Source organism: Neltuma alba, unplaced genomic scaffold (assembly GCF_004799145.2).
Source record: "Neltuma alba isolate B1F8T4 unplaced genomic scaffold, ASM479914v2 tig00012118_pilon, whole genome shotgun sequence".
Lineage (NCBI taxonomy): Eukaryota > Viridiplantae > Streptophyta > Magnoliopsida > Fabales > Fabaceae > Neltuma > Neltuma alba.
The window spans coordinates 372,528-395,641 of record NW_021636670.1 but is presented as its reverse complement, the minus strand read 5'-3'; the positions used below and the strand labels follow the sequence as shown (position 1 = coordinate 395,641).

The 23,114-nt window shown below is 37.2% G+C and overlaps 3 protein-coding genes across 4 annotated transcripts; 2 read left to right on the top strand and 1 right to left on the bottom strand.

The window, feature by feature from the left end:
* The first annotated feature begins 254 nt into the window (after nucleotides 1–254).
* On the top strand, nucleotides 255–3,187 carry LOC114723026 (c-Myc-binding protein homolog). Of its 2 annotated transcripts, none has more exons than XM_028909167.1 (5): nucleotides 255–348; nucleotides 470–542; nucleotides 667–715; nucleotides 1,056–1,179; nucleotides 2,683–3,187. In XM_028909167.1, the coding sequence occupies exons 1-5, from the start codon at nucleotides 331–333 to the stop codon at nucleotides 2,767–2,769; spliced, it is 351 nt and encodes a 116-aa protein (XP_028765000.1). In that variant the 5' UTR covers nucleotides 255–330; the 3' UTR covers nucleotides 2,770–3,187. The 2 variants fall into 2 exon arrangements, with proteins under 2 accessions (XP_028765000.1, XP_028764999.1); XM_028909166.1 differs by having other exon boundaries at nucleotides 634–715.
* Nucleotides 3,188–5,831: 2,644 nt separating this feature from the next.
* LOC114723023 (protein FAR1-RELATED SEQUENCE 11) lies at nucleotides 5,832–10,667 on the top strand. The gene is made up of 4 exons (XM_028909164.1): nucleotides 5,832–5,973; nucleotides 7,022–8,027; nucleotides 8,925–9,368; nucleotides 9,527–10,667. The coding sequence occupies exons 2-4, from the start codon at nucleotides 7,050–7,052 to the stop codon at nucleotides 10,142–10,144; spliced, it is 2,040 nt and encodes a 679-aa protein (XP_028764997.1). The 5' UTR covers nucleotides 5,832–5,973; nucleotides 7,022–7,049; the 3' UTR covers nucleotides 10,145–10,667.
* A 1,137-nt stretch (nucleotides 10,668–11,804) lies between these two features.
* On the bottom strand, nucleotides 11,805–14,378 carry LOC114723042 (disease resistance protein RPS2). Its single transcript, XM_028909180.1, has 2 exons — nucleotides 13,024–14,378; nucleotides 11,805–12,888 (listed from the first exon to the last, which is right to left on the bottom strand). The coding sequence occupies exons 1-2, from the start codon at nucleotides 14,376–14,378 to the stop codon at nucleotides 11,805–11,807; spliced, it is 2,439 nt and encodes an 812-aa protein (XP_028765013.1).
* Nucleotides 14,379–23,114: the final 8,736 nt, after the last annotated feature.

Below are 23,114 nucleotides of genomic sequence, written 5' to 3'. Positions count from 1 at the left end.
AAAAAGATGTATTGTGTGGGAGTGCATGGACCTCACTCAGCCCAAAGTGATTAGGCAGGGCCAGTGCATAAGGTTAGTCGGCCTGATAAACAATCTAACGATATTTTATTTTATTTTATTTAATTATTTATAACATTCATTTTGCAGACCCCAAGCTTCTCCACCGTTAGACCCAACGGACGGTTCGGATTATGTGGTCGGTCGACCACGGCAGGTCCCACCACTAAAATAAATGCAGCATTGCCTGGCTTTCTGTATTAACATGGCCATCCCCTCCACTCCAACCATCATTACCAAATCTGGTTTGGTGGTTGTGAAGAAAAGAAGATCATGATGCGATACAAAGAGGTTATAAACTTCTCTTTCTCTCTCTGTGAATTCCGATTATCGATGATGAAAGTGTACGTGTTTGATGTTCTAAGAACTGGTGATTCGTTAATTTCATAACTCACTGCGAATATTGATTCAGGAGAAAGAGGCGAAGAAGGAAGCGTTCAGGAAATATCTGGAGTCAAGCGGAGCTGTGGATGCCCTCACCAAAGGTTTCTCTAACTTCTTCCCCAACTTAAGAGTCTGTTGGAGTTACTGATGGCTCTTTGAATTGTTTCATTTCATCAAATAATTTACTCGCGGAACATTTTGTTGCTCTCTTTTGCTGTCTTCCAGTTCTCGTTGCTTTATATGAGCAAAATGACAAGCCTTCCTCTGCCCTTGAGTAAGTATCTTATGGTTTTCTGTGTGTTTTTGTTGCAATGTGCTTGCGCAAAATTGTGTGCCAGAGACCAGTATGAACATAAATATTAGTTGGGCTAAAATGAAGTCATTTTTAATTTGCTGGGAGATTTGGTATCTCTTCAATTCGTGGTACATTCTACTTTTGTTGCTTTTTTTTTTTAAAAAAAAAATAAATTTGAATTTGATCTATTCAAGTTTCATATACTTAGTGTAAATCACTTTAAGGCGATAACGCACAAATAGATAAACCACTTTCAGGGCTTGAGCTTCAGATGATACTATTTGTGTGTGTCACATGTATAACAAACTTCTCTTTTCAGGTTCATTCAACAAAAGTTAGGCAGTACTTCTATCTCCGAATATGAAAAATTGCAAGCTGAATTGTCCGATCTTCAAATGAAATATAATGAGCTTTTGGTGGCACACCAGCAGACCTGCAAAGAGGTACTCTTGAATCATTTACACTTTTTTGAATGAGTTGTTGTATTGGTATGAATCCCTTGTAAATCTTAATGCCTTCACTCAAGTCTGACCTACTAACGGAGTCATGTTTATAATTTTTCATGATAACTTCAAGCTTTACCATTAACCAAAGAGGTGTAAAGATTTATTGTTCAAAATTTAGTTTGCATCTACTTGGTATACAGCGAAGGTTATAAGTGTTAGGAAATAAGTGATATATCAGTGCTGGTGTTTGATTGCCTCCTGCAATCTTTTCATCATATTATGTGATTTTCTTGTCATCAAAGAAGCCTATCCTACCCCATACTCACCGCCAGACACCAGCACATTACCCATAAACGACTGCTCTGTTCCATGAAGCTCTTTTGTAATAGGTACATCAATAGTTCTGATACATTCCATATATAACATGTATGTTTCATCTAGTCAGTTGTACGTAGCTCAAAGTTTAAAACATGATATGCTCATCTTACTTATTTTCTATAAGAAATGGATAATATTGAAATGACTAGGAGCATTCTTTGTGTCTGCGAGCGCAAACTGTTGATTATGTGTCAAGTTAGGGATGTTGGCATCTTGGGCTTGAAGATGGTAGAGAAATGATGCTTGCTTATAATGTATGAAGCATGGGATATAATGACTTGAAATATTTGGTTAGCAACAAGAATAGGAAATTGTGGCAGAAAATTGGCAACCATTGACAATGGTAATGGATGAAAGAAAAAGGGAACAGAGGCCATTTGCCTAGGGAAAGAACTGTTTTGGAACATCTGTGTTATGGTTAACTGCGTCAGTATAACTGTTTTGGAACAGAGGCCATTTGCCTAGGTCAGGGCTGATTCTTCCTCTCTGTGTGCATGTGCCCCACAACCAGCTGTGGGGGACAAGCACAAAGAAAAGCAGACCATGCCAAAATTAACAAATACTGCTTTCCCCTGTAAATACATAGATAAATTACAGCAAAGTTGCAAATCAGGAGACTAGACTCTTCATTAACTTGCCAAGCCTCCTTAGCCAAAATATCCGTGCATCTGGGCAGGGGATTCTGAGAATATGTGAGAATACCACTCATCTCATGTGCAACTTTATCTATACAATCTGCCGCTTGCATATCTGTTGTGTTTGATGGGATTATCCATTCCATCCCGTCCTTACGGAGTAGTTCTTAACCTTTGTTACCAGATGTTGTTGTTATGCCAATAGCCTCACTTTAAGATGTTGGTTGTCTAAACTAATAACTGCTCCAGAAATTTCTATTGTTACTGAATGCAGTATACGAGTAACTTGCAAATTGTGGGGTAATGACATATGTGGAAGTTGTTACTTCCCTTGCCTTAACAGATCTAACTTGTATACCATGTTAATTTTGTTATGGGTGTTTATATGTTGCTATTCAAACAATTCATGAACTCTTGTATAGTTGCTTGAAGTGTCCTGTTTACACCGTCTTAGGATTTAGTCACCAAATGCCATTTTCCTTGACAGTTGGAGGAAATGAAAAATTCACAAGCCTTGGCAGTGACATCTGCAAGAGAAACGACTGATAGTGAGTCCCCAAAAAATGGGCTTTAAAGTCTATGCTATAGGTGCAAACTCGCCTTTCTCGGAGCTCCATACTCATATGACTTGCGCTGCAACTTTGTCTCTTGTTTCAATCATGTATGAAATTAGGAATTACTAGAGGACTTTCTAATTTGTTTGATTATCATTATTTTACTAATTTGATTTCTGATCCCAGTCATTCAATTTATTTGTCAACATTACTTTTTGGATTCAGCATCAGTCAGTTCTGAAGTATTGCTGTTCTGCATCTTCGGAATCTATGAATGTAAAAGATCAATGCAATCATTCATCCCATTGGTGAGGATGGAAATGATATATAATTCACATATGTATTGTTTTGGTGGTTGTCATTTGTCAACGACGGTAAATTTCAAACATTTTGTGGATTGATGCTATCTTTTAGGCATTTAAGAAAGACAACCTGAAATTTCTGGGTTTTATCGTCTCAGTTAGTGGCAGTAGCTAACTTTTAGAAGGGAGAATATTTGATCATGTGTAAATGCCAGTCATGACTTTGAGTAGTAACAACGATAATTTATAAAATGCTTTAGAATAATTATTATCTACACATGGATTTTCGAGATGAAAATTTCCCTAGAGCTAATATGACTACTTTTGGAATAATTTAAACAGTTTTTACCGAAATAATGATTAATATAATCGTTGAGACTCTTTTTTATTTCTTTTTATCTTTTTTATGGGATCATTGAGTCTTTTTTTTTTTTTTTGAGTAAAGGGATCATTGAGTCATTGATTAATCCCATTCTCCCAACATACTATTTAATTGTTTATTTTTTCCCGGTGATATAAATTAAATTTTGGAAGTTAAAATGAGCTCAACTGTTGGGAACTAAAGGGGTGTTTGGATAGAAACCAAACCATGGTTTCAGAAGTGTTTTTACGGTTTACGAAGTAAACATGTGGAGGAGTTTGCCTCGTTTTGCGGAAAAGTGCTTCTGAAACCATGGTTTTCATATTGCCAAACACCCCCTAAATTGAGTTGGATCACAACGCCTCGTAATTATAAAGTCTTTTCACTGTTTAGTTTTATTCAGTTTTACTAAAAGAAATAAGTGTTTTTTTAAGAAAAAGACAAAATGATATTAACTAATATAAATTTAAAAGTTGCAAATAGTCAGCGAAGTAAAATGAGATTTTAAAAAATTGTAAAAAACTGATATTAGAATAATCCTAAAGTTAACAACAGAAAAGTTAAAAAGTAAAACTAGGGTTAAAAGAAAAAGAAATAACTGTTGAATCACTTAAATGATTGCTTTTTCTCCCCTCTATTTTCAACCATTTTTTTTAAAAAAAAAAAACCTTTGTGTGTAGGAGCGCTCCTTGAAAATTGATACATTACACTGCAAATAGGCTTGGCTGGGGAGAGTGATGTATGGGGTTAACCAAAACAGTGTGATGAAATCATTGAAATGGTGCGTTATGGCATTGTTGTTTACTTTTTTTTTTTGGCCGAACTCTTGTTGTTTCGGTTAACAAGTCCTTCATTCAATTTGGAAACCCTTTCATTGTTAGGATCCAAATCAATCAAACTAACTCCACAACAATCTTCATGAAAACCATTTTCCCATTTTCTCACATAGCAACGGAAAGATTTGTTTCTGTATTTATCTGTCCCATTATACTTTTCTTTGTTGTCATTTTTCATTATCTTACTCTTCTTATAATTTTTTCCCTCATTTTCTTCACATTTAAACTTTTACACATTTATCTATAGAAGGAGTACCGAGTACGTGAATTCTCATAACTTTCTTGATTAACAGTATCAATATATGTGATTTTTGAGAAGTTTAATTCATATAATTGTGATAAGGTCTAACTTCTAACATGTAGATTGTTGTTAAAAATTTTTATTTGCTTGTTATGGTTTTGGAAAATATTGTAGCATTTCGTCATAGATATGAGGACTTAAAGCAAGGTAGTTAGTGTAAGATCACAAACTAGTTCTTGACTTCTAGTTACTCCCGGAAGGAGTGAAGGGATTCTCGAACAAGAAAAAACATTAAATGACTTCAAAAGAATTGAACGAGGAGGTATATGGGATGAAAATTTCATGTATGGTTCAAAATAATTTCACATATGAGATGAAAATCTCATGTCCAACTCTGAAACAATTTCCATTAAAAATTAAAAAAATAATAATATATAAATTTCTAAATGTGAATTATATTAATATAAATATGTTATTTTATTCTTAATTTATTATTTATTATTATATAAATAGTTAATTTTTTTAGGGAAAATGACAATAAAATACCACTTGAATTTCAAAAAGACAAATAAGGGACTTGAATAAGCAAAATGACAAATAGGGCACTGGGTATCAATCTGGAATTTTGATTTTTGATCTCAAAACATGTTGCAAAACCCATTGACAAAGTAGTAACTCTCACTATGAAAGTTGTAAATCCCACTATGTGTTTTGTAAAATTCAGCGTGGAATTGTATTGTTTTTACAAAAAAGTTGCCTAACCCTCAAACAAGTTGCAAAAGCCATTGGCCAAGTAGTAATTCTCATTATGAAAGTTGTAAATCCCACTATGTGTTTGTAAAATTAGACAAAACTTGCTCGGCCCTTCAAAACAGGTTGCAAAACCCATTGACGAAGTAGTAACTCTCACTATGAAAGTTGTAAATCCCACTATGTGTTTTGTAAAATTCAAAATCAAAATCCCATATTGGTACCTGATGCCTTCTTTGTCATTTTGCTTATTCAGGTCCCTTATTTGTCTTTTTGGAATTCAGAAGGTATTTTATTGTCATTTTCCCATTTTTTAAAAAAAGATATATATTCAAGAGGACAAAGTTGTTAAGTTTTAAATTATAGTTAATATAGTTTTTTTCACTTTTAATATAGTTCAAGTTTTATTTTAGTTTTAGTGAAATATATTAGAAGTAATTTATAAATTGGAGGGGAAAGAAGAGTGACTTGAATGAAAAAAAAATGTAAAAATAAAACTAAAAATGCAAAAAATTCAAAAAAATTAAAAAAAAATTATAACCCTAACGAAACACCGTCTCGTCTTGTTTGAAGGAGCGGATCCGTTGTTCTCCGTCGACGTTGCATTCAGCACTTGGTCGAGCTCGCCGTCGGGCGCCGTCCGCCGTTATCGGTCTTGTGTGGTTGTTGAGTTTTTCTTTGGCAAGTATTGGAGAATTTTGAAACGCTAGGGCTTTGTCTACTCCTACTATCCGGTAAGATTGATTTGTTCAATCTGGCTATGAATCTAGATTTGAATCTGTTTTCCGCGTCGTCTGTTCCCTGCTTGGTTGTGGACGCCCTCGCACCGTTTCTTGCTTTGTTCTAAACTTCTCATTTTCTAATTTGGCGTCGAATCTGGTCGGTGTAATCGTTTGAATATTGGCGCTTTTGAATAAAGATTGATTTTTTTTTTTTTAAACTTTGATTAGTGGTTTTTGCTTCATTGGGGTGTTATCGGCTGCTATACTTCTGCCTTCTTCGTTCTGATAACTGGCCACTTATATGCTCTGGATTGTTTTGTTGTGTATTGGCATTCTGTTTATTAGTCTCTATGTTATCATCAATTTAGAAAATTCTCAATGTATTCCAATCTAAATATTATATTTTTATCATCAATTTTGGTAAATGACTTGGCTTGCGTTGTGTCTGGAAATTTATAAGCTTGAGTTTTAATTGTGATTCTTCAATGGCTTGGAGGAGTTGCCTGAATCAATTGGCTTACCAAGGCATCTCCGTCATAGTATCTGGAACAACAAGAGGGCATTATATCAGCTATGCATAATTCAAGGATTTCAGTGGAGGCAGATGCCTCACTAGTGTATATAGGTCCGCCTATGATGATGGTGGAGTAAGGGCTTTTTTTTGTGCCCGTATAATTGTACTTTTATAGCGTGAATTTTGGTGCAAGACGAAATGGAAGAAGTTCTTCCTTGCACATAATTCGAATAATATGAAGATCCATCAGATGTCATGATCATTTTGAGCTTCTTTTTTCATTTTCTTGCTTTAAAGCGATGTTACTATTGATATCCTATATTTTTGTTTCTTGTTGCTTTGGTTTCACAACAGTGGTAAAAACTTGTTTGAAATCTTATCTTAGAGGTCCCCCCCTGTCTCACATCCACTTTCCATGTGTGGTGATGCTTTATTAATTGGTTGACAAGATTAGACTCGGTCACTTACTCCTATCATTTTTTTTACCTGTCATATTCATGTTGTTTATGTTGGTATCTATTTGTTAATGTGTGTTGTTTAGTGCAGGTTGTCTTAAGTTGGTAACTGGAATATAATGTCTGAGGATGCTAGCCCAATGTTGGTAGTTTATGATGATCCCTCAGACCAACGATCACTGTCTTTGGATGATGCAAGCAGCACGGAGGAATCACCAGATGAAACCAGGCTCTCTTTGGAGACTGCTAACGATTCAATTCCATATATTGGGCAAAGATTTAGCACTCATGATGCTGCATATGAATTTTATAGTGAATTTGCCAAGCGGTGTGGGTTTTCAATTCGACGACACCGTACAGAGGGAAAAGATGGTGTTGGAAAAGGACTGACTAGACGCTATTTTGTTTGCCATCGTGCTGGTAACACTCCTGTCAAAACATCAACTGAAAGTAAACCCCAAAGAAATCGAAAATCTTCCCGATGTGGATGCCAGGCTTACATGCGTATAAGCAAGACAACAGAATTAGGTACTCCAGAATGGCGTGTTACTGGTTTTGCCAACCACCATAATCATGAACTTTTAGAACCGAATCAAGTTCGATTTCTTCCTGCGTACAGAACTATTTCAGATTCTGACAAAAGTCGAATCCTGATGTATGCAAAAACTGGGATTTCTGTCCACCAAATGATGCGACTGATGGAGCTCGAGAAGTGTGTGGAACCTGGATATCTGCCTTTTACTGAAAAGGATGTGAGGAATTTACTTCAATCATTTAGGAAATTAGAACCAGAAGAGGAAAGCATAGATTTACTAAGAATGTGCAGAAATATTAAGGAGAAAGACCCTAATTTCAAATTTGAGTTCACACTTGATTCAAACAGCTGTTTGGAGAATGTAGCCTGGTCATATGCCTCCTCAATACAGTCATATGATATGTTTGGTGATGCAGTGGTATTTGACACAACACATCGCCTGACTGCATTCGACATGCCGTTGGGTATATGGGTTGGAATGAATAATTATGGAATGCCTTGCTTTTTTGGCTGTGTGCTTCTGCGAGAAGAAAACTTAAGGTCATATTCTTGGGCATTGAAGGTAGTGTTAAGAGTTTTTTCCCCTATCTATATGATTTCACCTTTGTTTCTGTATTTGTTTGTCTCAGCTTCTGTTTCCTTCGTGATCTCTTGTATGTTTTTGTTGATTGGCTTTTGTGGCTTGGCAATAATAAAGGAATGAAAGGAGAGAAAACTTTTAACTGGTCTAGTGTAGCCAACACATCAATAGAGTGGTCTCCAGGATTTACTTGATTGCCAGATGGTCATAATGTTGGCCAATTACATTAAAATTGATTTTGTTGCATGATGCTTGTTTTTAACCAATTTTCCCCAGTAAATTTAAGTATTCCCTCCGTTGCTTATCATAAGTCAAATATAACTGCCTCACATGCACCAAGATGATCATTAAAAATTAGTTGGTGGGTGAAAAACCTTACAGGTTTTCCAAATTTTCACTCAATACACTTAGTCCTCTCACGCCTCATTAGTTGGTATATTGCAAAGTTCAACCAAAAGCAACTTCCCATGCATTGGGAATGAAACATATTAATGGGTCAGCAAACCATGAGTTTAGTAATTTTTAAATCTTACAAGGTCATTTCTTTTTTCTTTTTTTCTTTTAAAAAAAACGTATTAATTACTCTTGAAAATTAAAATTAGCAAAATGACAAATTTTGAAACAGAAACCCCTTATAGCATGTGACTTGTGATAGGGAATGGAGGTTGTATCCTATAGTCTTGTGGTACCACTCATCAAAAATGGGCAAGGCTTTTTCATAATTGATGAGAAATTCTTTAATTTGATTTTCTTTCTTTCATCCCTTATTCGTGGAATTCATATGTCGTGGATGCGTTTAAGTTTTGAAAAGTTCAATGGCTCTACAATTGACTTAGGTGGTTTTCTTTTGCTTTCCTTGTTTCATCGTCTTCTGGGAAGGCTTTCTTAGGGTTTATGAATGAGAAGGCTCCGCAGACAATATTAACAGACCAAAATATGTGTCTCAAAGAAGCATTAGCCATTGAAATGCCAGCAACTAAACATGCCCTCTGCATATGGATGATTGTAGCAAAATTTCCCTCTTGGTTTAGTGCTGTTCTAGGAGAACGTTACAATGAATGGAAGGCTGAATTTTATAGACTTTACAATCTTGAGTCAGTTGAGGACTTTGAACTAGGTTGGAGGGATATGGTCAGTTCTTTTGGGCTGCATGCCAGCAGGCACATTGCTAATTTATATACTTTACGTTCACTTTGGGCGTTGCCATTTCTGAGAAGCCATTTTTTAGCGGGAATGACTACAACTGGGCAGTCAAAATCAATTAATGCTTTCATTCAGCGATTTCTGAGTGCACAGACCCGGCTTGCACACTTTGTAGAGCAGGTACTCTCTATTTGGAAATTGTTAAATTGTTTTCACTGTGTGATAGTTCTTTTTTGGAAGTAAATTTGGATGTTCATTATGCTCAATACTATGTTCCATCCTATATTTTGGAAGACGTAAAACATTATCTTATTGTTCACTTGGGCTTGCACAATTAGGTAGCTGTTGCTGTGGATTTCAAAGATCAAACTGGTGAACAACAAACTATGCAACAGAATCTTCAAAATATTTGCCTCAAAACTGGAGCCCCTATGGAGTCACATGCTGCCACAATTCTCACTCCTTTTGCCTTTTCAAAGCTTCAGGAGCAACTTGTGTTGGGGGCTCATTATGCATCTTTTCCATTGGAAGATGGTTTCCTTGTGAGGCACCATACAAAAGCTGAGGGAGGTCGGAGAGTATATTGGGCTCCTAGGGAAGGAATTATAAGTTGCAGCTGCCACCAGTTTGAGTTCTCTGGAATTCTTTGCCGGCATGCTCTTAGAGTTCTTTCAACAGGAAATTGCTTTCAGATCCCCGATAGATATCTTCCCTCACGGTGGCGTCGCATCAGCATGACTTCTGCCAAGTCTTATCACAGTGCACCTAAGGATCACGCTGAAAGAGTACAGTTATTACAAAACATGGTTTCTGCTCTTATTACAGAATCTGCCAAGTCAAAGGAAAGACTGGATATTGCAACAGAGCAAGTTTCCCTCCTTCTATCTAGAATAAGGGAGCAACCCGTTTCATTACAAAGTGTTAGAGATATTTCTGGCATTGGTAGGAATGTTTGACAGTTGGTTGTGGTGTATGGTGGGATTGGCGGTGTGTGGTTTAGTGATAGGAAGGAAAAGCAAATATTTGGATGAGAAAGCAAATTGATAGTCCTCGAACTTGGTAGTTGGTAGTGCTTGGTTGGAGCTTTAAAATGACCCCTTCTGTTTTTTTGTGTGAAGGGGAAAGAAGCTATTTGTGGGTGGAAGTTATTCCGGCGTGATAATTTGGAGATTATTAAAAATGCGAAGCTGCTTTTGATTGGGCTTGCAAGGTACCATCCTTCCTGCTTTTCCGATGCATTGTTTTAAAGGACATGTACAAATGTATAGAAACTTGTTCATTCATATCCTCGTCTTGTTTTTGGTCCCAAAAAAAAAGAAAATATCTTCATCTTGTGACTTATTGTAATTTATCTCATTTTTTTAGTTTTGGATAAAGTAGAAATTTAGATAGGATTCATTGCCCTGAAGCATCTCTTCATTCAGATATTGGTATTATGCGTTAGGAAAGTTCAAAGGTTTCTGCTCGCCTTTTGTGGAATCGCGGAGTTTTTGTTTGTTTGTTTGTTTTTTTTTTTTTGGTCTTTTGATTAAATTTTTTGGAGTTTTTAAGGAACACTTGATGTGTGCTCGAACCGTCGAGGCCTTCCTTTTGACAAAATTCCAACACCCCCCCCCCCCCGGGTGTTGGTTGGAGCCTTGGAAGGGGGGAAGGGAGAGGTGGGGGAGGGAAGGGGAGATTTTAATGTTTGATTTTGGGGAAAAAAATTGGACAAGCAAGGTTAAAAGTTTTCAAGAGAGGAGCTGTAAAAGGTAATAAAAATTAATTAAAAATATTCAGCTCCCGGTTTTTTTTATTAAAATCAAATTCGTTAAATTTTTTCCTCCCCCACCCCCCCCAATAAAAATAAAATTCCTGGTGCATCGAATATTTTTCTTTTTTTTTTGTCCCGAATATTTCTTTTTTCTTTAAACAATAGAATATCAAAATGACCCACACACAGACACGTGTGCCCACAAACATGAGTATAAAGAGAATTCGAAGGGATTTGATGCAACATTAAAACAATACGTTCATAATAGTATGGTTGCATTGTAGTGTGTTTTCTTTACGAGAAACAGGTTTTCTGGAAGGAAATACCACTTGCACATAATTCTCCAATGTTGACTTGGTTTTGAAGCTCTAAAAATTACAAATTACAATAACCCCATCTGGAAGTCAGAACCGAGGGTCATTGGCTGCATGCTGCCATGGGTTTTACAGAATGTGAAAGGTAAGCCTCAAGAATTTGCCCGAGAGAAATTAAAGTACTACATGTTAAGGGCTAGGATTAAAAAATATTTTATATAATATAATTAAAATGACAATATATTTACTGCATTTCTTTCGCTTGACTGAATTTTTAATTCTTGAAGTGAGAAAATGAGAATAGATATAAATTGGCCATGATGTTTAACCTGAAGTAGGAAAAATAGAACATCAACAAGCTGTTTATCATCAACATCTGAAACAGTAATGTAACAGCACAAATTACAAGAGTACGGTAAAATAATATAACACCAATTACAACAGCGATGTACTAGTAATTATTACAGTTTACACTTTACAGCAGTACTTTGCCACACTAGGAATACAAGAGTCCAGAAGAAAGCCACAGCTAGTCTTTCAATTCATACATCAACAAGTACAGCAAAGAATAACGACTAACACCCACTTGAGGGTGAATATATGTTGAAAATGCTCCTTGTCTGCCCACTGCAGTTCATCCCACCATTCTGGTTCACCTTTGATGGATCTGAGGTTGGTTGCCCTCTCCTTGCTTAAAGGCAATGATTTCAATCTTGAGCATTGATATATTTTGAGAACCTCAAGTGAAGACCATGGCAAGGTCTGGTCTATGTACACAGATTTGAGTCTCGGCAAATTAGCCAGCACTAACACCTCTAATTTGGGAAGCACGGCACTGCCATAATCAACCGCTGCAATAAGTTCTTCAAAATCTGAACAGTTTTGAACTTCCAGAAAATGAAGCTGTGAAAAATGTTGAATAGCTCCATCACCAAAAATGTATTTCAAAGACGAGCAATCTTTCAATGTCAAAGCCCTTAGTTTGGAAAGGGATTCCTGATGAAAGGGACCTCTGAAGACACAATTCAACTTACGCAAGTTTATCAGGTGCAGTTGCTCAAGATTTGGCAGGATGCTTCCCTCTCTTGTGCCATTCACAGTTCCTGGTAAAAGGGTATGAATTTCATTGCATTTCTCAATCAGAATACCACGGATACGCTCCAAGCTTTCTGTCCCAAGGTTTGACAGATCTCTGACATGGTTACAGTTGATCAATTCTAATGCATCAGTTTGAGGAAGTATAGCACTAATTGCTGGAGTATCCTCGCATCCGCCATTGTCATATCTCAAATATCTAGAAATTCTGTACTCAAAAGATTCAAGAATTGAAGGACGCTTAGAGTTTTGACATCCAACGAAGAATTGGAATGAACTGAATTGTTTACCAGCTCTCCTTGTCAGAAGATTTTGAAGAGTTGTTGAAGTGGGAAAACTGAACCTGAGGTTGGTTAGATTTTCCAGAGAGGCCAACTGCTGCATCACATTTGCAGCATCATTACACCATTCCTGATAGGAAACCACTTCAATTATCAATTCTTCCAATTTTTGAAGCCTTGAAAGCGCACTGTAATTAGCATTGACAGCTGGATCTTCACTTTGATCTACAATTTTAATGTATGGGATTCGCAAGCACCTTAAATTGGTCAAGTATCCAATATCAGATGATAAGAAGGGCACTTTGGTTCCTCAAATGTCAAGAAATTCAAGCCGTTCAAGTGATCTTAATCCACAATTCAACATTGTTAGACGCTCACAATCATTGAGATACAGTCCCCTAAGACCAGTCAGCTTCGATACAGATGATGGCAGACTTTTAATTCCAGTACCATACATATCTAACACCACCAGGTTTCTCATATGCTTCTTGAAAAATGTTCCAGGAATTTTAGATAACTCAGGATTCTTCTGCAACAATAATGTCTCAAGCATACTACAATCCTGGTCTATTGGTAAAGTCTGCAAATTGCTGTTAATCAAAGATACCCACCTCGCATTCTGCCAAGATTTTGATGTTTCAGGTTCCCCAAGTTCCTTTCCAGTCAGGACGTAAGAGCTATACTGAGGATATTTAGAAGATATATATGAAGCAAGTTGTTTCATACAATCATTCATGCTGACATATATCATCTGTTTTCCTTTCTCTAGTAATGAGACATTTGTGAGGTCCTCTAGTATTGCATAACCACGATCACGTGCATTTTGATACTTTCTTGTCCCATTGATATCACCAAGGAAATTCTGAGCCGCCAAGCACTCCACCAAATAATCACTGTAAACCTTGCTATCAGCAGGGTACGATGAAGCATACAGAAAGCATTTCTGTTTCTTTTCATCTTTCAAGTCGTCATAGCAGAATGTCAAGAATGAGTACAACTCGTTCACGCCTTCATTTTCATAATCTGGCCATCGTTCTTCAAGATCCTCCAGTCCTGCCCTCCAGCTTGGAGCACTCCCTTTCAATTTGAAAGATCGCGCTATCTTATGTATTAGCAGTGGAAGACCAGAGCACTTGTCACATACACGTTGAGCAATCTCTGGAATGTCTGGCCGATCAATTTTAGGACCAACAGTATCTCGAAACATCTTCCACGCCTCATCACGAGATAATTGCTCAACCTTGATCAACCTGTCTGCATCATTCAAGGTACAAACCTGTTTATGTTGAGCGGTCACCACAACCTTGCTGTAATTGTCATTGTTTGGAATTCCCAGCTGACTCAAATCAATAGAGTCCACCACTCCATCCAAAATCAACAAGTACTTCTTATTCTTCAGCTCTTTGTGTATTTTTCTGGCAATATCTTCAGTGTCATTGATCCCTTTGGCATCGACCTTCAATCGCCTTGCAATTTTTTGTTGGAGATGAATCTCATCATCCGGGACCCCCACAAAAATGACAATATCAAACAACTTGTCAGCCTCTTCATGGTTGTTCAAATTCTGCATTATTGCTGTTTTCCTAACCCCTTTCAGTCCATGAACTCCAATGGCTTTTATTTTACTATTTTTGACCAATTCCAAAACTTTTTCCAGTGCACCTTGTAGGGTAGGATAACCTGCAATACGAGGAGCATTTAACACTTTTAAGACACGCTCTGGAGGTTTGTCAACTTGAAAAACCATATAACTTTTCTGTTCAACTAGTTCCTTAATTGCTTTAAGCTTTTCTTCCACCTCTGAAGACAGACTTGGTCGTTGCAAAAATCCGTATGAAGCTTGCTTTGCTGCTTCATATCTACTCACCAAATCATTCACTTCTTCATCAACCTCTGATGCCTTAGTGATCCACAAGCTGTAAGAACTTGTGGTTTCTTTCTCTCTACATCTTTGAACTTCCCTCTCTAGGTCCTTTCTCAAGGCATGTAGCAACAGCCTTCGTTGCTGTAAGTCCTCATATTTGTCTTCCAAATCAGTAGTGAAAGCTCGAAGCTTGTCTTTGAATGTATCTCCTGATACCTCCAATGCAACCTGCGTGACCAGCTCACCTCCCATCTCTCCGAGAGCAGAGACTGTGTTTCTGATCCCATTCATGGCCAAACCTCAAATTCCTGGAATGATTAAAGATTCAACTGAAGATGTTACGGAAGATATGTGCGCGGTATAGAATTCGATACACGATCAAAACATGTTGTATGTTCATTTAACTATGATGTGTTTGGACACGCATGTGCATGTATGGAATACGTATGTGTATCTCAGCCGCAAATACACATGTATAGTATGATACGATACTGAGCACCTACTTTTAAATTTCTATAACCTTTTCTTTTGCAAAAAAATTAATCAATCTACGAGTTTCATAAATACTATCAACGAATATTTTAAGGAACCCATTCAATAAAACAGACATGTCGGGGTTATAAGGAAATGAATCATGTTGGGATTTGCAAGACAGGAAAACGAATTAGAATTTGAATGCAAGTATTCTTGTCATTATATTTCCAGCCGGAGGAGAACAAGATTCTGAGCTGTTCGTCTTAGAAGAAATGAATCTCATAGTTAAATTTCAAGTGGAAAAATAGAAGAGGGCCAACAAAGAAAATCCGGGGAATGTTTTAATTAAAACCTTATAAGGAAAAGCACGAGTAATTAGTAAATTGTACCGGGTTTGGACCAGAGATGAAAAGATGAAAGCCAGCTGTTTGAGATGGAAGGAGTGCTTTCTGAGTGATCGCAGTTCACAAGCTCGAGTAGATCAGGAAAAGGAAAAAGCATCAATTTTGGGTCAACGCCCGAAAAAAAAAGGAAGTCAGCCTAACAACGAAACGGTGCCACGTCACGGAAGGGAGCATGCAACGAAAACACCAATCGTTCACGCGTAGGTATGGACTTTAGGACTATTAAGCATCAGCCCTCTTGGAAATAATTAATCATAATGACATATCTCTAACAGTGTCGACAGTAGATTGCTCAATCTATTCCCATTTATAAGCTTCAAATGATTTTTAAAGAGGGAGGTAGTATATTTTATAAGCTCTAATTTGAGTTTATTCTAATATTTAATGTGTTCTTTTTAATTTTATCTTTAATTATTTATCATACTCTCTTATCATATTACACTATACATTCCCTTTTATTCTTTTTCTTATTTAGTATAAGGACATTTAAAAACGAAAGTATATATCTTTAACCTATTTATTGTTTTAACTAATTTTTTTGTATTATTTGAAGCTTATAATAACTATATCAAAGAAAAATTCTTTGCTGGAGATGGTTTAAAAGGTTATTGTGCTTGGTTTGAACTTTGAGCTTTTTATTCCGCTTTTGATTTTTGTTAAGAGAATGGAAAGGTGGACGAGTAAAGAAATAAATAAAAAATTTACCGTAATAGAGGGGCCTTGGAGAGGCTTATCAATTACGTGGACCCTCCCTTACAAGTGGGAAGTCACAGGTAGAGCTGGGAATCAGGGCCAGCCCGGCCCTCCAGGACTGGCCCTTCAGGACTGGCGGGCTTAAAAGGGCCGGCCCTTCAGGACTGAAATTTTAAAAATATTCCAATTTGCTAGGCCCGGCCCTTAAGCTACAAGGCCAGGGCCGGCCCGCGGGCTTTTGGCCCGTTTAAAAAAAAATACTATTTTTTATATTTATCATATTTTTTTTATAAAAATATAAAAATAAACTAATGAAATTATTAATAAAAGACATAAATATGAATAAAATTAAGTCACAAATATAAAATATCATCATATATAAATATTCATCAACATCTAAAACATTCATTAACAAGATAACAACATCTAAAAGTTTTATCTATAATGCAATGGTGCAATAAATAAACATTATCATTAATCTTTTGAAACTTCATCATCACTATAATTAATTACTTTTCTTCATAAGTATGTTTTTCTTTCGCAACAAAAATATCAAGTTTTTCTTTTTTATAAGAATTTTATTTTTAAATTTTGCAATCTAACTATTATTTTACTTTAACGTGAGAAACATTGTTGTTGAAACTCATGAATTTCTAATTCAAATTATAGAATCACAAGTTATATAAGTATAAAAATATTCTATTATCAAATATATATAGTTTAAAAATATTAACGCATATAATATAAATCAAATCATTATTAAAGTCCAAATTAACTCATTTTTTAAAAATTTAATTGGATAAATTATTGTCTAAAACTAAATTTAATTTTAAAATGATAATAATAACTAAATATTTGAAATATTATTAACAATGTAAAAAATTAATAACATTAATATTATATAAAAAAATTTAAAAAAAAAAATAAAAGGGCTAAAAAGGGCCGGCCCGCGGCCCTCCAGGGTCGGCCCTTCTAAGCCATCGGCCCTCCAGGGCTTATTTCTCATTTTAAGAGAAAAATATCAAACTCAACCCTCACAATTTCAGGGTCTAAACAGGTTGGTCCGACGGGCTCGGCCCGTTTTTCCGGCTCTAGTAACAGGTTCTCTCCTTATATCAAAAAAATAAAAAGAGAGGACTAACAAGTTGCAAGCTCCCTTTGTTTTGAGATGCAGATGAGAGAGAAGTGAAAATAAAAATGAAGTACTGCAAAATAAACAATAATCATTTACAAAACAGAGGATGCCAGACAAAGTGACGCATGTGAGTTTCTTCGCAGTATTCGTTTAAATTTATAGCAAACTTAATTATTCACATGATTTTTCTCAAACTACCTGAGATATACAGTAAAACCGATTTTTTCGTTATCAATATTTCAAGTTAATACATACATGCGCGCGCACACATATATATATTCTAAAGCTAAAATTTGAAATAAATTCAAATAATTCAACCACTAAATTCAAATAAACATAATTACTCATTGGCTGTGAATTTTAAATTTTTTAAACTTTAAATAATACTTAAATTTATAAGTTAAGAAAGTTGATTGATTTTTAGGTTTTCTTAATTTGAAAATTAAAATAGACCCGTGTAATCATCTTGGCAGTGTCATTGAAAAGCTTCCCAGCTCGACCTTAGCTAATCGAACTTCAGGAAACTGCTTGGAAACACGCGGACAAGCTTTGCACGCTACTATGTTGATATTAATATTTAATAGATTGTTTTATTATTAACTAACGGCAGCGCATTCCTCTTTCTTTCCTTCTTTTTTTTTTTTGAAAAAAAATACAACGGAAAGAAACAGCACCGCGCTCTTTGTGGACTGTTATTTGGCCAACAATTAAGAAATTGATATATGACAAATAACTTTATATATTTCAACTCTAAGTTGTATAAAAAAAAAAAAAGAAGAGGAAAGTTACTTGCATCGTCTTCCGAATATTTTAAAGTTTAAGCTTGTGTTGGTTTTAATGAAAATCTGATAAATAAATTTCGTAGCTAAACAAATTAAAGAAATATTTATATTAAAAATAAATAAATTGACCAAAAAACTTATAGAAAATCAATGTAATTTAACCTAGATAACAACATGTGGAGCGGGTTCATCACATTCAATAATTCTTATTGTGCATATTTTGTTCATGTCAGTCGTTTAAATTAAAATTAGATGTTCTCAGTCATATTTTATGTTTTAATGTTCATTTCAAAATTATTTTGTTTAAAAAAAATAAAATCATATATATATTTTAATTTTCAACGTGAAAAATAATAATGACTTTAGTCAGAAAATTAAATTAAGTTGTTCAAAATAAATCGAACATGGATAATCTGACGGAGCAATAACCACGATCCTCCTCCGCAGTAATGAGGACCGACACCGTATATAGTGGAAGCACACTAGCTAAGATGATAGAAGATGCGTGGAAATTTCCATATACTCATAAAGAAAGTCAATGAATAAGACGACGGAGGACGCGTCGAAATTTTCACGTACTCACAATGGAGGTGAGCAATGAATAAGACGATGGAGGATGCATGGAAATTATCACCAGTTTATAAAGGGGCTTCATGAATAAGACGATGGAAGATGCATAGAAATCTCCAATTACTGATCTCAAAAGATTCGTGAATAAGAAACAATTATATAAGATAAGTTAAAAACAATAAATAAATTAAAAAAATATCTTTGTTTTTAAATATGTCCATATAATATATGAAGAAAAAAATATGTGGGGAAATATGATAAAAGAGAATATGATAATAGAGATAAGATAAATAATTAAGAACAAAATTGACACAAATCCTTTTTTTTAAGGCCTTGAAACAAAAAATACATCAGATCCCTCCTCGCATTTGAAGCCTATAAATATTTATTTATGAGGAAGGGACCAATATACATTGACCTCTTCATTTTCTATGGTTCTTTACTCTTCCAACAAAGGTCAGTGCTTGAGCTGAGACAACGCCTGATCAGATCGCTTCTCGGTATGTAAGTACCACAATTATCCCACCCTCATCCATATTTTCTGATTTATGAACTTCAATACAAATTCCTCTTTCCTTCAATATTCATTAATTCTCTTATTCATTGCTCTCCGGCAGCTGTCTAGCTGGCAGCTTGGCACTAAACTTTTGCAGAGTGGTTTCCGAATTTGAAGCTATTGAATCTGAGTTATAGTTGGAGAAAGTCACGGTGAGTTATACAACTTACTGTGCTTTATTAATTAATTGTTTAATTCGTCATGAGCTAGCCAACGCTCATCTGATTTTGATTAATGATTCCTGCTTTAATTTTCCCCTTGATCTTTTTCTGGTTTGGAACTATTGAATTTGATGCTAAGTTACGTTGCTTAATTCTTTTATCTGAGATTTCAAAGGGATCTGGATTACCTTTTTTTTTTTTGCAAACCATCAAAAGGTCTGCAATTGACATTGATTGCTTTAATTTTGAATTTTTATTCTGCTTTTGAGTTCTGTAAAGAGGACGGAGAAGTGGAGAAAGAAGTAAGCACACATAAAGATTTATCGCAAGAGGTGGGGCTTAGAAAGGCTTATATCAATCAAATTGTGCGGAAATAAGATTAACTAAGGAAAAAAAAAATGATAGTATGTACTAAATTTTACGTATAATAACACTTAAGTATGTACAAAATTTGTAGAGACTGGCGCTTTTTATGCATAAAAAATTTGTCAGGTCCTTCTTTTTGTTTTTTTTTGTTTTTGATAGCAATGCAAAACGTCAACAAAAGAAAAACTAAGTCATGCTTAAAGTCCTACGCGTCACGTTGGAACCGCTCCCCTCATCATTTTGTAGCAGTGATGCAATCGACTCCGTTGGTGCGGAGAATGACGTCAAACCCGGAGCAACACTCAGAGCTTGCTTGGCCAAAGAATCTGCAACCATATTAACATACCTTCGGCAGGTGGTGATCTGAATAGCCCTTTCCCGACTCACCAGTTGGTGCATTGCTGCAGCAGTAGCTCGTTCTCATTATTCACTTGTCTATTTTCGAGAATCCATGAAACAATCTCATCACAATCGCTCTCCGTAATCACCCATCGAAAGCCCGAGTCCCATGCAATCTTCAGCCCCAAAAGGATCGCTTGCAGCTCCGCTGAAGTGCTGGTGGTGGCTCCCAAATTCGCCATAAAGCGATGTAGGAAGCCGCTGTTGTGGTCTCGGAACACACCCCCACAGGTGCCCATTCCTGTAATGGCGTTTCTTGCCACGTCTACATTGACTTTCACATATCCCTCCTTTGGTGCACGCCACTTGACCACCCTCTCACGAGTTCCCTGGCGAACCTCCATACCTAGATTAGGCCAGGATAAGCAGGCAAGACTTCTGGCCTTTATCACCGAAGGGGTATCGCCCTCACCTTGGAACACTTGTCGGTTACGAGATAGCCAGATATTGCGACACGTGATCGCGAAGTAAGGGTCCCAGCTTGAGTCTCCAACTTTCACTCGTTAAGCTCCAATCAAGCCAGCTGACCACATCTCCCTAGCTGAAGAAACTCTCCTGCACGTCAGGGGGGACCAATTCCCTCCAAGTCTTACTGACTTCTGGACATTCACATAATGCGTGGAAGCATGTCTCTCGCTCTTCCTTATATAACGGACACGCATCACTAGTTGCGAATCCTCTATCATGCTGTACAGAGTTAGTGAGGAGACGACACCTAGCTGCTAACCAGAGGAACATTCGACATCTCTGAGGTGTCCTGACCTTGCACAGCTTCCTCCAAAGGCTCGCACAGCCACGGTTCGTAGGGGCGATAAGGCTCTCGTAGGCCGTTCTGATAGAGAATTCCCCTGTACTTGTCCCCCTCCAAATTGGGCAGTCTGTGCGTGAATTGGAACTACTTACCGACAGTTTCCCAATCTCGCATAAGACCTTGCTCGGTAAGAGGCCGCGTAACTCCACCCAGCACCAGCTTCCTGTACTCGTCGTGTAAGAGCTGACAGAGCGTTGGTGTAGTTCTTCCGGGATCGGAACAGTGGCATATGATAGAAGCGAGTCGTGCTGAGGCACCCATCTGTCCTTCCAGAACCTGATCTTCGTTCCGTCCCCTATACTCCAAGCCAAACCTCGTGAAACATCTGCCCAAGCCTCCTTAATCCCCTTCCAAGCCTGAGACCCTGATCGTTTCACGTTAATCTTTGGGATAACATCATCTCCACACCTATACTTCTCTCTCATGAACCGTACCCATAGCGTCTCCCATCTTCGAATTAAGTTCTGCCCAAGCTTCATTAGATAAGCTTTGTTCTGTTTCTTCGCAGAGCGCAAACCAAGACCCCCTTCATCCTTTCCGCAGCAGATATCTTCCCAAGCTACCAGGTGAGGTTTTCGAGCTTGGTTGGTACTACCCCACAGGAAGGATCTACAGCGCTTCAATGCCTTGACATACTGAAGCAGGAAGAGAGCTAGTTTACATGGCATATGAGGGTATGGCAGAGGCCACCGAAGCAACCAAAGTGTGCCGAGCTGCGAGAGAGAGGGAGGAGGCTTTCCAACCTGATAATCGACTCTCCATTTTGTCAATAATGTACTGGCAACTATCCTTGGAAACCCGTTTGTGGTGGAGTGGGGTTCCCAGGTACTTACCAAGGTCACCAGTAAGTGTAAAGCCTAAAAAGTCGCTGATCTCTCGTTTTCTGATATGGTTAATGTTTGCAGAGAAAAAAATTCGTCACTTCAAAGCGTTGACCTTCTCTCCTGACATAGCACAAAAGTCATCCAAGCAAGCCTTCACAACACCTGCTTGATCTAAACTAGCTTCAGCAAATAAAAAGAGATCGTCGGCGAAAAACAAATGAGAGATAGCAGTCCCCTTCTTCTTGAGCCGAAAGGGAGGCCAAGTGTCATTGTTAACTTCGCTTGGATCAAGTGAGCCAGCCGCTCCATAGCTATGACAAAGAGGCATGGTGATAGTAGATCCCCTTGCCTAATACCACGTGTGGGATAGAACAAGCTAGCTTTCTCACCGTTCCATTTCAGTTGCATGGAGGGAGAAGAAATGCACCCCGGGATAGCTAGTTCCTCCAAGCATTCCAAGATGAATTTCCATTTCAGGCGATCATAGCCTTCTCAAGGTCTATTTTAAGAGCCATAAACAACTTCTTTCTACCTCTCTGGCACATCGAGTGGATAATCTCCTGGGCTAGGATGATATTGTCTGTATCTTGTCTCCCTGGTACAAAACTACTCTGATTGGGGGACACGATGTTGGGCATTATCTGCTTCAGTCTGGTTGTCAACACCTTGGTCACAGTCTTATACACCACATTGCACAAGCTGATCGGTCGAAAGTCCCGAAAAGTTTCTAGTGTGTCCACCTTAGGTATTACAACTATTGAGGTCTGATTTATATTCCGAATGAGGCTTGGCTCGTCCATGATTTTGCTAGCTATGGACACGACGGACTGTCCTACCGAATCCCATTGGCTCTGAAAGAACAGTGGGTTTAGACCATCCAGGCTAGGTGCTTTGAGGGGGCCCATGTCGAATATTATATTGCTTGTTTAATATCCTGCGCTATAACTCTACTATCTAACCACTGCTTCATTACTGGTTTAATGTCTGGATAGCACAAAGTACTTGCAAGTCATCCCCACTTTCCTCACTATAAAGATTAAAAAAATAATTCGCACCTTCCATCATTATAGCATTGACGTCGTAAGACCATTCACCATTGTTCAGTTTAAGTGCCTCTATGCGGTTTCTCTTTCTTCGACTATTGGCCATTGAATGAAAGGACTGAGTGTTCTTGTCTCCAAGTGAGTACCAGCTACAGCGGGACTTCTGGAGCCACATAAGTTCCTCCTGCAACAAGAGACCCTCTAAACGTTCCTAGGTCTCAGTTTGTTGTTGGGCTAGGGACGCGTAATCCGGCATAAGTGAAATGCGAACCTCCAGATATCTTAGTTTCCTGGTTAGGAGGGTTTTTTGGTGCCCAATATGGCCAAAAACCTCTTTGCTCCAACATATCACCTTCTCTGTGAAGGTCCCAACAGCATCTGTCCATTCTACTTGTTGATCC

Coding starts and splice junctions, on each gene's coding strand:
- LOC114723026 (XM_028909166.1), top strand. Junction 716..1,055: donor AAGCCTTCCTCTGCCCTTGA/GTAAGTATCTTA, acceptor TTCTCTTTTCAG/GTTCATTCAACAAAAGTTAG. Junction 1,180..2,682: donor ACCAGCAGACCTGCAAAGAG/GTACTCTTGAAT, acceptor TTTCCTTGACAG/TTGGAGGAAATGAAAAATTC.
- LOC114723023 (XM_028909164.1), top strand. CDS start 7,050: ATGTCTGAGGATGCTAGCCCAATGTTGGTAGTTTATGATGATCCCTCA. Junction 8,028..8,924: donor CATATTCTTGGGCATTGAAG/GTAGTGTTAAGA, acceptor TCTTCTGGGAAG/GCTTTCTTAGGGTTTATGAA. Junction 9,369..9,526: donor TTGCACACTTTGTAGAGCAG/GTACTCTCTATT, acceptor TTGCACAATTAG/GTAGCTGTTGCTGTGGATTT.
- LOC114723042 (XM_028909180.1), bottom strand. CDS start 14,378: ATGGTTTTTCAAGTTGACAAACCTCCAGAGCGTGTCTTAAAAGTGTTA. Junction 12,889..13,023: donor CTGACTGGTCTTAGGGGACT/GTATCTCAATGA, acceptor GACCAATTTAAG/GTGCTTGCGAATCCCATACA.